General features: G+C 59.4%; 1 protein-coding gene across 9 annotated transcripts in view; it reads right to left on the bottom strand.

The window, feature by feature from the left end:
* R3HDM2 (R3H domain containing 2) overlaps window positions 1-13179 on the bottom strand; it is a 121393-nt gene that overhangs the window by 10999 nt on the left and 97215 nt on the right. For 6 of the 9 annotated variants that reach the window (XM_054012944.1, XM_054012945.1, XM_054012946.1 and 3 more), the window contains 3 exons: window positions 3567-3656; window positions 2293-2535; window positions 351-477 (listed from right to left, as the gene is read on the bottom strand). In XM_054012944.1, coding sequence (XP_053868919.1) covers window positions 351-477; window positions 2293-2535; window positions 3567-3656 — 460 coding nt within the window. The remainder of the gene's footprint in view (window positions 1-350; window positions 478-2292; window positions 2536-3566; window positions 3657-13179) is intronic. The other 3 variants (XM_054012948.1, XM_054012947.1, XM_054012951.1) reach the window with 1 other exon arrangement.

A 13179-nucleotide genomic window follows, 5' to 3' on the forward strand; every position in this document is an offset into this window, starting at 1 on the left:
TGGACAGGTGAGACTTGCCAAGAAATTCCAGCCGAGCACCTGCACCCCACACTGCCGGAAGCGCCCCCCGCTCCCCTTGCCAATCCGAGCTGGGGGGAAATTCCTGCCCAACCCCCAATCTGCCTGGTGGTGGGACCCCGAGTGTGTGAACAAAGCCCACTGGCCAGGCAGCGAGAAAGAGGCTTTGCTGTGCCGCCGTCTCTAGCCCAGAGAAACAGTTTGGAGCAAGTTAAGAGTAACCGCAGCGAGTGGGCAGATAGACATCTGTCATCGGGTGGAAGCAGCTCAGACCCCCCCCCCCCCCCCGCCCCCTGCCCAGCCCCGGCCTGCTCCCTGCCCGAGCCCCTTACCAGGCTGTTGTGAAGGCTGCGGGAGCTGCTGATTGCGCTGGGGGCTGTAGGCCACCGGGTGACTGAGAGGTCTGTATTGCTGGCTGGAGTTTGGATACTGCCCGGGCGGGTAGTAGGAAACCTGAATCTAACAGAACAGAGAAAGTCTGTGGATAAATGGAGCCGTTCCGAGTAACGGGTGAGCAAACGGAGCCCCCGGCCAGCCCCCACAGGACCACGCTGGGGCTGCTGCTAGAGAGGAATGAGCCCCCCCGCGAGCTCACGGGGCCGAGACCCAGAGTCGGGGCTGCAGCCTGTGATGGGCATGGGGGGGAAGAGGGGCTTTGGATTCACACCAGCACAGCAAGGGATACATTAGTTGGTCCCAGGTTTAGGAGGTCCCAACTCCCACCCACGCTGGGCTCCAATGGCAGCACTTTGGAACCCTACCGCCGTGGGGACAAGCTGCAGGACCGGGGCCTTACGCGCTTTCTTTATAGATCTCTAGAGCGTACGGCTAGACGAGCCCGTTAGAGCAGCAGTGTATAGATCACAGGCCAGCATGTCACCCAGTGACCCTGTGCAACGTGTTCGACTAAAGCATCTTCCAGCCATCCAGAGGGGGAGACCCGACCGCTCCCCTTGGACGTCGCTTCCAAGAGTGCTAAACAGTGGGGCCTTTCTGCCAACCGGAACGAGGCTGGTTCCACTTTCCAGCCGCCGGTTCGCGTTCCACCTTCCTCTGCTAGGTTCAAGAGCCCAGGAGTACCTGGGATTTTCTCAGACCTGGACGCAGGGATCCCGCCACCGCCCCCCCTCAGATTGCAGCCATCTCTGGGGGTGATACACGGCACAGCACCACGCTGGGCAAGAGCGTAGGACAGGAAGTGAAGGAGAATCCCCTTCCCAATGGACGCTGACCAGTGTCTTTTCTTATGCTCCACCCCAAGGTCTCTCGTCTTTCATGGGCTAGTCCCACCTCCTGATAACAGAGGCTCTGGGACTTTCCCGAAAGAATTCCTGGTTGAACTACAGCTGTTCTGGTGGAAAACCACCCATGGCTCTTGATTTAAAACCACCAGTGCCAGAGAACCCACCACAGCCCTTGGCAAGTTGTTCCGATGGTTCATTCCCATCACTGGGCAAAATGTCCTATTTCCAGTCTGAACGTGCCAGGGTTCAACTTCCAGCTGTTGGGTCACGTTAGAACTAGATACAAGAGCCCGTCACCAAAATTTTTGTAGCCCATGCAAGCACCTGTAGACCTCTCTTTAGGGCTTGGCCTTTTCTCAAAAGCTTGACTGGTTATGGTGAAGTTAGAATTCACCAGCAGACACTTTTATTTGGGAGTAAAAGTGGGGGTTTCCGGTTTAGCTTAACCCCCTTCCCAAGGGACATGAACTAAACCCAGAAAAGGCCCCTCACATTCCAGAGTACGGCCGGGTCTATGCTATCCCGGCAAAGCACCCCAAGTGTGGACACAGCGGATAGCTTATTCCAGCCCCGGGAGTGAAATTAGCTCTCCTGGCAAAAGCGCGGTTTTGCTAGCATAACTGGGTCTGCGCTGGGGCTTTGCTGGCAAAGAGCTCACCCCAGCCCTGAACAACGGCTGTACCAGCAGAGGTCTGTAGTGCAGACCTGGCCCGAGAACGTCCCCCTGGGAGACAATAGGAGGTCACATTTAGACTGTGATTCCTACTGGTCTAGTCTTCCCATGCAGACCCCAAGACAGCAAGCGCTGTGGGGCAGGGACCGTCTCTTTCTGGGGTGTCTGCAGCGCTGATCAGTGACTCAGGCCCATCTGTGTCACTGCAATACCCCTGGTAGCCAGCGCAAAGGGTGCAGGCTGAGTCCCAATGTGGACTAGACACTCCGTTCCCAGGGGGTGCCCCCCCCTTCACCCCAACACTTGGCGCTTGCCTCGCCCCAGGCCACGCACACGGTCCCAGCCCCTGCTCCTTACTTGCTGGGGAGGCTGCAGGTAGCCCTGGGGCTGCAGGACTTGCTGAGCGGGGGCCGTGTGTCCCGAGGTGGAGTAGCTGGAGGCAGGGATGGGCTGTCCCGGGGATGCCATGATGAATCCCGTCTGCTGAGGATGCTGGGAGATGAGGGGCGGCTGGAACATGGCCGAGGATGGGTCCGGAGCTTCTGTGGAGCCTTGACGGCTGAGACTGATCTGCCCAAAGGGGGAGCTGAGCTCTTCTGCCTGCAGGCGGAGGGAGAAGGAGAACAGAGCATGGGCAATGGTGTCTCTGGGTCATGCCAACAGCGAGGACGAGAAGCGTCTCCCCCCCCCTCCCCGAGCTGCCTCGGGAGAAGCCCGGAGTCGTGAGCATGGCGCTTGGGCAGATCACGTCTGCCAGGCCAGGAAACAGCCTTCGGGGCTGGAAGCAAGGAGCCGGGGGGGCTGTGTCAGGGGTTGGGAGGATGGAGTCACTAAATAAAGGGTAACGTGGTTCCCCCCGTGCTGGGCCAGCCAGCCTTTCCCCCTGGTTCTTATGGCCTCGGGGCCTGCCCTAAAGTTCAGACCCCTCCCCGCATTTTGCCCTGGCAGTCCCAGCCCGCTCCAGGCGAACGCCGCGCACTGCAGAGCCAAAGGGCAGCTGGTCGCTGCTGCTCGCAGCCTGCAACGCTGCATCCAGAACCGGTCCCAGCCGAGCACCTGCAAAGACCAACGGGGACAGGACCGGAGCGAGTGGACGGAGGCGACTGGGCACGGGTCCAATGCTGCTTGTGCAGCCAGTCAGTAGGTTAATAGGCAGCACCCGCTGGCTGCTTTGGGAATCCAGACATCAGGCGTTTGCAAAATGACCCCCAAATGCTGGTGCAGCCCCTCCGGCCTCTTTCCCTTGCTGCCAGCTCGAGCGCCATCTGCTCACCGCTGCGTAAGGGAGTGTGTCCACCCCCTCCAGCACGCCCTGCGAGACAGCTCCAGGGGATGAATGGGCCACAGCACAACCACCGAAGGCCGGGGGTCCTGGGGCCAAATCTCTGGGCAATGGGACGGGGGTGGGCATGCTCAGTCTGGCGTCGGCTGGGAGTCCACACCTGCTTCTCAAGGCACGTTTAACACAAGCCACCGGGGTTACTGCCTGCAACTCCACAGCAGCCCTGCCCCTCCGCCCGCCTGCCCTGGCGCTAGCCCCCTCCCGGAGAGTCGGGCCCTGCAGAACAGCCCAGGTTAGCAAAGCTCGCACAACACAGACACGGCACACACGGGACAGACACGGGTTATACCATGTTGTACTGCTGGGGCGGAGACACGGGCAGGAGGACCTGGGGACAGGAGCTGGCAGAGTACTGAACAGGTTGCAGAGCTGGGACCGGCTGAGACCAGCGGAGAAGGGGAGAGAAGAGAGAGGTGGGGGGGCATGGGGGAGGGAGAGAAAGAAGGAAGGGCAAGGTTAGTCATCCGAGCTCATTCCAGACACACAGAGGCGCGCGCCGAGGCGGCGAACGGGGCTGCAGAAAGCTATGGTTTTTCATAGCACCGTGAAAAAGAAATGGATGCTCTGGGGAGCTGGGGAAGCCTCTCTCTGTGGGGGGCTGGAATGGGGGGGGGAAGAGGAACGGGGGTGGGGGCAGCTCTCACCCCCTCACACAAACCACGACGCTTTCTGCTCCTTCAGAAGCTCCACCCCCACGCAGGCACCATTGCTGGGCGCAGAGGGACAGAGATCCCGCACTCCCCTCATGCCCCCCACCCCCATTTCAGCCACGGTGCCTTTCAGGGACTGTTCAGCTGCCCGACGGCTCTTGGACTTGGGCAGATTTTTCTCATCACTGACCACACTGTAGTTTAACACTGCTAACTTCACGTGACCCAACCTGGCATGAGATCAGCTACAAACCCAAGCTTTTCAGGGCCAAGATTCTCCTGTAATCACAGGACTCCGGGAGCTGAGGCTTTAGCCGAGACATGCGATGACACGGCAAGACTTGGCCACACTGCACCTCCAAAGCCTTTGCCAACACCCTGCGGCTCACGCCCAAACTCCCACCAGATCTCGGACAAAGCAATGGGGAAATCAACCACCGCTGGTGGGAACAGCCCCGTACTGGCCATTTTGGGAGGGGGTGTGTGAGAAGCAAGGCTCCCCCCAGCTTTTGGGGCAGCTGGAGCAGTTCAGCACCCCAAGGCCCCTGCCATTCCAAGCCACATCTGCTGCCTTCCATTCAGTTGTGCCGTGGAGCTCGGACAGCTCTGAACCCCAGCCTGGCACCACGCCACCCCTGGTGAGTTACAGCTGCCTGGGGGTGCAAGGGGTGTGTGTGGAAGCGGTGGGTGAAGTTGCCCTGCTTGGCCTCTGCGGTTCTGCTAAGCTGCTTTCTCAAGCGATTCCCGCTGGGGGCTAACACCCACCCCCCAACCCGCAGACAGACTCTCCCGGCAAGCCTTGGATCAGCGCCGACTCCTCCTGGATAAGGGCGAGGTCGGGCGGGGAGCCAGCCACGCACCACGCAGATAGTCTCCAGCCTTGTCTACACCGAGGGGTTTCATTCGCACTGAGTTCTGGCGGGCGAACCGTCCGGAGGAGGCACTGACTGCACACACACCGTCAACTGTTTTCTGATTCAATCCGGATCAGCCAGTCTACATGGCTAGGACTCAGGGTGGAGTAAGCGCACAGCATTCTGGGTGGGTAGCCCACTGTGCTTTGCTTCGTTGCTGAGCTCTGTGCATTGTGGGATACGTAGCGGCAGTCAGGCGGAAGGGACTGGAGCTCTGGGTGAAGGCAAACGGCTGCCGGGCGTGTTACGCCGGGGCCCAGAAACGGGCACTGGCCTGGGCCTCTTGTCACGGCGCCCAGCAGCGCACGTTGTGCTCAGCGCTCCAGTTCTTCGCCTCACAGACTCTAAGGTCGAAAGGGACCATCCTGATCAGCTAGTCCGGCCTCCTTAACGTTGCAGGCCACAGAACCTCGCCCACCCACTCCTGTAACAGCCCCTAGCCTCCGGCTGAGACATTCACTCCTCAGAGATCATGGTACAGACACTCCACCATTGACACTAGTTTAAACCTGCAAGTGACCCCGTGCCCCACGCGGCAGGGGAAGGCGAAACCCCCCCAGGGTCTCTGTCAACCTGACCCGGGAGAAAAGTCCTTCCTGACCCCAAATACGATGACCAATTAGACCCTGAGCATGTGGGCAAGACCCACCAGCCAGACACCTGGGAAAGACTTCTCCGGAGTAACTCAAAGCCGCCCCCAGCTAGTGTCCTGTCTCTGGTCGTTGGAGATAGTTGCTGCTAGCAGTCGCAGAGCGGCTACATGCCATTGTAGGCCGTCCCATCACACCTCCCCCTCCATAGACTAACCAAGCTGAGTCTCGAAGCCAGTTAGGGTTTCTGACCCCACTGCTCCCCTGGGAAGGCTGCTCCAGAGCGTCACTCCGCTGACGGTTCGAAACCTTCCCCTAGTTTCAAGCCTACATTTGTTGGTGGCCAGTTTCTATCCGTTTGTTCTGGTCTTACAAGCAGCTTCCGGCTCGTGCCCTCCTGCCGCTCCCCAGCGCGAGTTCTGCTGTTTACCAACCCGCCGAGGGGCATAGCGCCTCGGCGATCTAGGGCTGGGGGCGGGGCCGTACTAGAGCTGCGCCCACCTCCACATGGAGGACGAGGAGTCTCGAGTGAGACGTGGCTGGCCAACCCTGGCGTTCACAGGACCTGCCACCAGTCTCACTGCTTGGGAGGAGGGTGACCAGCCAGCAAGTGTGAAAAATCAGGGGGTGGGGGGGGGTAATAGGTGACTATATAAGAAAAAGCCCCAAATATCGGGACTGTCCCTATAAAATCAGGACATCTGGTCACCCTACTTGGGAGCCTCTTCCGTCTCCCGCTGCCCCCTAGCAGCCCTGGGGACAAAGGCTGGCGGTGACACAGTTCAGCTTGCTGCTGTGGCTGCAGGGAATCGGAGCAGACTCCCTGGGCTGGCACAGCGAGGGAGGAGCACGGAGGTTACTGTGGAGGGCCCCATCCTGGTTTTTAGCTGGCTGGAAAGGCAAACGTGGAGCTTCCCACACTCCTCTGCAACAAAACCTTGGTCCCAATTCCCACGCGACTGCCTGCCACTGGGCAGACACCACAGCACCAGTCCCCCGGGGGAGGTTTCCCAGCACAGACAAGGTGTCACTTTGCCTATGTCCAGCCATTCCCCGGAGGTAAGTTCCTGAGCAGATCCACACACCGGGGGCACCCCGAGTCCAGCGTGTGGCACTGAAACCATTCTGGTAAGCCCCGGACAGTCACGCACACATCAGGGAAGTGGCTGGGGAGCCATGGACCTGCGCAGGACACTGTCCCCTCGCTCCTTTGAGGAACCTGCTATGGGGAGGGCAGGAAAGGGGACACTGAGCAGACTCCCTCCGTAGAGAAACACAGCTTTGGAAGTGATCCACAGAGAACTCAGAATGAAGCGGAGATCGGCGAGCAGGAGCGAAAGCCGGCACCATACGCAGGCAGCAATGCAGCACTCCCCTGCCAGCGCCTGGGACCGGCTACCACCACCGCCACCGCCCCTCACCTCGTCATTTAGGGGTGGTGGGTGGCCAACGAACTACAGCAAGAGACAGCCACGGAGACATGGTTCCCGCCGACTCCGAGAACGGAGGTGCTTTCTAACGGGCCGTGGGTCCACATCCGACCCTCCTGGCTGGTGGAGCATCCCATGGGCAAGAATGATAGGGAGATGAACCTGTGTCACGGAGTCCCCGGGCGATGCTCTGGAACTGCTCCCCACAAAGCCAGTCAGGACTTTGGGGAGCCTCCTCTCCCTCGGAGCAGACTGTCTTCAGGGCAAGAAGCTCACACGGCTTCACCTCCTGGGTCTCTCCTGGGAACATTCAGCATATGCCCCTCCGTGTGCTTCCCACAGCGAGTCCGCCCAGGCGGGGTCCTGGGGAAGCCAAAGGGTTCTGCACCCCCACTTCGCAGTCAGACGTGACTCTCAGCCAGCCAGTAAAACAGAGGTTTATTAGATGACAGGAACACGGTCTAAAACAGAACTTGTAGGTACAGCGGCGAATGGGACCCCTCGGCCGGGTCCATTATGGGGTTCAGAGAGCCAGACACCCACGTCTGCTCTCACTCCTAGTCCCCAGGTAGCTCCAACTCTCAAAACCCCCTCCAGCCTCTCCTTTTCTCGGCTTTGTCTCTTTCCTGGGTCAGGAGGTCACCTGATCTCTTTGTTCACCTTTAGCTATTTCCTTGCAGGGGAGGAAGGGGCCCTGGCCATTTGTTGCCAGGGAGACAGAGTGTCAGTGATTTATGCACACTGGCCTTTCCCCACCACCTAGAGACTTAAGAAATGCATAGGGGAAACTGAGGCACTCACACAGGATTCAGAGGAAACATTAAGAACAGTCCCACTTCGTCAAATCTCTCCCCCCTTCGAGACTGAACTGAGCGAGGTCACTTTAGCTAGTGACCTTGGGAAGTTCGAACCCACCAACGTTCCCATGGATGCCCCATCATCTCTCCCATTCCTTGGTGGGAGTTACACCAGGACGTTCCAGTTTCAGGCCCACCCGTGGATATGTTGTGGTTGATGGCGCTTGCAGGCTGCATGTGGGAAGGTTTATGCGGCCTGTACCCTTTTGCCACCCCAATACCCCTGGGGTCTAAACTGAGATTGGGTCTTTTCCCAGCGCTCCAGTTTGGAGGGCTGCAATTCGAGCTCTCTCGGTTAAGAGCCCCCATCTTGACCTTTGCCACCCTCTGAACAGGTGTCTCTGTCTCCAGGAGCTCGGCATCAGCCCCTTGCATGTGAGGCCGCCCAAAACAATACAGCTGCAGCTTTATAAGGCCTGCCCCATGGCCGGGCATTTCTTCTCTGAGGCCGCATAGTTCTGCTCCCAGGGCAGCCGTTTCTTGCTCAGGTACCCGGTGGGATGTCTCCCCCCCCCAGCATCGGCTTGCATCAGCACCGTGCCCAGCCCTGCGTCTGAGGGGTCGGTGAACACTGCAAAAGGCTTGGCAATATCTGGGTTTACCAGATTTACCGGGCCCTGGATTAGAGCCTCCTTCAGTATACAGAGAGCCCTCTGGCCCTGCTCGGTCCAGACCACCTAGTCTGGCTTACCCCTCTCACATAGCTCAGGGATGGGGGCAGCTAGGGATTTAACGTGGGGTACAAACCTCTGGTAGCACCCCGCCATCCTGATAAAGGCCTGGCCTCGTTTCTTGGTCTGGGGAATGGGCCAATCTCTGATCATCTCCACCTTGCACTTTTTGGCTTTTACCCTCAGTCCTGCCTCCTTGAGGCAGCCCAGCACCCTCTTCACCTGGGACACCTGTTCCTCCCCGGTCTGGCTACAGACACACACGTCATCGACGTACACCAGGGCCAAGTTCTCCATGCCCCTCAGCTTGTCTAGAATCTCCCCAGGCCTAGGCATGGGGTAGGCATCGGACATCGGACCTATTTAAGCTTCCGATAGTCCCCACAAAACCAGATCATTCTGTCTCCCTTGGGGACCAGCCCCACGGGTGAGGCCCATGGGCTGTTGAACGGCTGGGTCACATCTAAAGCCAGCATGTCCTTGACCTCTCTCTCCAGGTTCTGGGCTGCTTTCCCAGTGACTCTGAACGGGGAACACCTGATGGGGAGATTGGCTCCCACCTCAGGGAAGAGATCCACCCAGGGGTCTTCCCCCTTCTCCTCCCATACAGCAGCTCGAAAGGGAAGAACCCTGTGGATTCCTGGGGCACCACCAGCTGCCTCCCGATTCCCCACAGTTCTACTTCCCTTTGGGGAGCCCATTCCTGGTACAGGAATCCCTTCTCCCACCGGACTCTGTCCCTGCAGCCTTCCCCAAAGGGGTTTGCAGCTCTGTGGCCAGCAAGTTCCCTCAGCTTCTCCAAGGAGGGATCCCTCTGCAGCTCGGTCTGGAATTCAGCTGCTGGGGGAGGGAGTGGGACCTGCTCCCTCTCGCTGGCTGGGCCTGGGGTCACAGCCCCTCTGAGCCCTGTCCCTGGTAGCTCCCTCCCTGCTGTGTAATCACTTCCCAGCAGCACGTCTGGACCAGGCAAACCTGGTTGGCAGATGACCTGCCCTGCCTTGGTGTCCCCCCACTCAGCTGGGGTCTCAGCTCCTACCGTGCCCAGCACTATCCCTGTTGTCCCAGTGGGGGCAGGCAGCGAGCTCTCTGCTCTGGTCACAGCATCAAAGCCAGAGTGAGCCCCCTCTCCGGTGTGCATCTCTCCCTCCCACTCAGCCCCAGGGATCTGGTTATAGGTAGGCAGGTATCCTGAGCCCAGCAGCCCCTCCCTCCTGCCAGCCAGGTCATTTGCATTTTCACTGACCATTTCCCTCTTAGCCAAGTGGTTAGCGGGATTCAAATTCAAATCCTCGGCCGTTACAGGGGCAAGGCCTGGATCTTGTCCCAAAGAGACACAGTCACCCCCCAACAGGACCTCACAGCCAATATCCTGGAGAACCCCAATAGCCAGCCAGCCCAACCCCTCCTGGGTCTGCACAGGGATCCGGGCCATAGACAGGGCGAGGGGCTTCGTCCCGGGGACCTTCACCCAGGTCACACAGCCCCTCAGCATCTGAGGCTGCACCACCTGGGGCCCGACAACAGTTCTCTCTGTCCCAGGGTCTCGCCACCCCAGGTATGTCTCCCCATTGACCCCCACCTTCCGCTCCCACTGGGGGTCCGAGGGGCCTGAGCCCAGGAGACTCCACACAGACATATAGGCCGGGGCCAGGAGTGGGAGCCTGTCCACCACCCCGCCCATCTGGCTGACAGCATCTACGGCCTTGGGACCCAGCAAGGGAGCTAGATACCGGGGCTTTTCCGCAGAGTCCCCCTGGTTCAAATTGCCAGCCTGCTCGAAGGCCGTGTGGTGGGCATCCACATCCCCCCTTCCTTAACCAGGGGCAGCAATTTAGTGTCGAGATTACCTGCGGAACTGGCAGCCCAGGGTCTATCCCCACTCACCCCTGGGAGCCCCCTATGCCTCTCCGCTCCACCAGCGCCAGTCCATGCTGCCGCTGCTTCTCCTGCAGCTTTTCCTCGGGCTCTCGCTCTCTCAGACTCAGCTCCAATCCCATCCGTCTCCGATCCCTGATGGGGAACCCGATCGTGAAGACCCCCGTCTGGTTGGGGACCAGACTCTGGCTACTGCTCCAGCTGCTCCCAGATCCTCTTGTAGCCCCGTCTGGGTCAGGAATCTGCTCCTTAGAGCGGTCCTCCTCCTCCAGCTGCACGATTAACTGGGCCTTGGTGAACTTCCCAATGCGTAACCCTCTCTTTTTGCACAGGATTACAATGTCCTTCTTTAGGAGATGGTGATAGGCCATCACTCCGCTGTTCCCAAGTTGCTTTGGACTCAGAGGCCAGTGTGCTCTCAGCTCCCCCACGATTTCCAGGAAGAACCCCTAGTGTGCCAGCCCTTCTCGTGGTCACCACCTCTTTGCCAGGGTCGAGCTTCAGACTCCTCCGCCCCTGGGACCGCTCGCTGCAGTCCTCAGGGGGACCCCGTTACTCCAACAGTCCTTCTCGCTGGTCACACACTCCTAGGGGTTAATCGCCCCCTGAAACCATCCCCCCTCTGTTTTACTGCTCCCCAGTCACTTACTGCAAGAAGTGCCATTCACGGGGTGCCATACATCCCACCGCTACCACCAGTTGTCATGGAGTCCCCGGGCGATGCTCTGGAACTGCTCCCCACAAAGCCAGTCAGGACTTTGGGGAACCTCCTCTCCCTTGGAGCAGACTGTCTTCAGGGCAAGAAGCTCACACGGCTTCACCTCCTGGGTCTCTCCTGGGAGCATTCAGCATATGCCCCTCCGTGCGCTTCCCACAGCGAGTCCGCCCAGGCTGGGTCCTGGGGAAGCCAAAGGGTTCTGCACCCCCACTTCACAGTCAGACGTGACTCTCAGCCAGCCAGTAAAACAGAGATTTATTAGATGACAGGAACACGGTCTAAAACAGAGCTCGTAGGTACAGCGGCGAATGGGACCTCTCGGCCGGGTCGATTCTGGGGTTCAGAGAGCCAGACACCCATGTCTGCTCTCACGCCTAGTCCCCAGGTAGCTCCAACTCTCAAACCCCCCTCCAGCCCCTCCTCCTCTTGGCTTTGTCTCTTTCCTGGGTCAGGAGGTCACCTGATCTCTTTGTTCACCTTTAGCTATTACCTTGCAGGGGGGAAGGGGCCCTGGCCATTTGTTGCCAGGGAGACAGAGTGTCAGTGATTTATGCGCACTGGCCTTTCCCCACCACCTAGAGACTTAAGAAATGCATAGGGGAAACTGAGGCACCCACACAGTATTCAGAGGAAACATTAAGAACAGTCACAACCTGGGCCTTTTAAAAGGCGGGAGACCGAACTCTACCCCCAGGCCTCAATCCCAGACCTCCCGCTCCCTCTGACTGCAGCTGGGAGACAAAGCTAACCGGCCGCAGGATCGCAGGGCGGGAGAATTCAGACAAGCAGCAGCTTCTGCCGGTCCCTCTAGAGGGGCTGCAGGTCCGAGCACACAGGGGAACTGGGAGCTGGCAAATGAGTCTTTGTTTTCATGCAGGCCAGATGCAAGTTGCCCTCTGCATCACGAAGCTCAGGCCTACTCAGGCCATCAGCTGAGCGTAGGTGCGATTCTCTGAGGAGGGGGTATGGCTAGAGCTCCAGGGCATTCCTACTGCCAGGAACGAGGAGCCAGGCAATGCCATGTGCCCTGCAGAGGCACAGACAGGTGGCAGTGCGGGCAGGCTGGCACAGTGCAGCCTTCGCTGGTGTTTGCATAGAAGAGCTAAGAGGGACAGGACAAGTGGCCTGGCCTGAGGTCAGACAACAGCTGCCAGGTTCCCTGATCCCACTGCCGCGCTGCTCAACCCTGCCAATCTCAGACCCCGTTCTCAGGAGGGGAAAGCACCAGGCTGGTGCCAGCACAGAGCACGGCTGTCCAGGGCTCCAAAGGAAGGAAACGTTCAAGCTAAGAAGGGAAAATTTCACCCGGGGACCTCCCTGCTCCCACTTCACGGCAGGGGAAGGGCTCTGGATTCTGAGTCTTCAGATGGAGAGCTTTCAGAGAGCCAGCTCGGAGCACAGGCCTGGAATCCTGGCTCCCAACACTGACTCTATGGCCTGCAGCAAGTCGCTTTTTCCCCTCTGCCTTGCCTACCCGCTCTGGGCTTCCCGGGGCACGCGCAGGACTGATGGCTCCGGCGGCACTTTGCAGATACAAAGCTCAGGACACCAGCTCCACTTACCCTCTTCGGGAGACTTCTACAGGCGTGACTCACGGGAAAGTCACGGAGACAAAGCAACACAGCGAGGTCTGGGGGCCCACCTACACCAGGAGGGCAGAGCCCTACATCTACACCCAACGTCCGGCTGGCGTGAACCCTCCCGACCACGAAGCCTGGCAGCACGTTCCCCAGCGGCAACGCTAGGGCAGGCAGGACAACGGACACTGGATTGCTGGGCAGTGCAGCCCACAGAACACTCTGCAGTGACCCCTCTGGCTGGGAGATCACAGCCCTGCCCATATAACCAGAATGCACACTCCATCTCCCTCCTGAGGAGCCTATGGGCGTTGGGGGCCTGACTTACTGAAAGTCAATGGAATTTGGGCACCTAAGCCCCTTTAGAAGTTAAACTCGATGGCCCGATCCGGGGGCCGGACCAGCGGCGCAGGCTGCCTTTCCCCGCAGGCACCTCATTACCGACGCTTTGCACAGCACCAACCTAAGACACAGCGAGGCAACTGCAGCCCCCCCAAAACATCTGCAGCCAGGAGCCTGGAGCCAACCTGCTGCCAACCAAGCCCGATTCTCAGCCTCTGGAGCTGGGAGCGCTAATACTATTGCACTTCCGGAGCCGGGCGGGAGGGAGCCCGAGGGGA

Source organism: Malaclemys terrapin, chromosome 23 (assembly GCF_027887155.1).
Source record: "Malaclemys terrapin pileata isolate rMalTer1 chromosome 23, rMalTer1.hap1, whole genome shotgun sequence".
In the NCBI taxonomy this organism is placed as follows: Eukaryota; Metazoa; Chordata; order Testudines; family Emydidae; genus Malaclemys; species Malaclemys terrapin.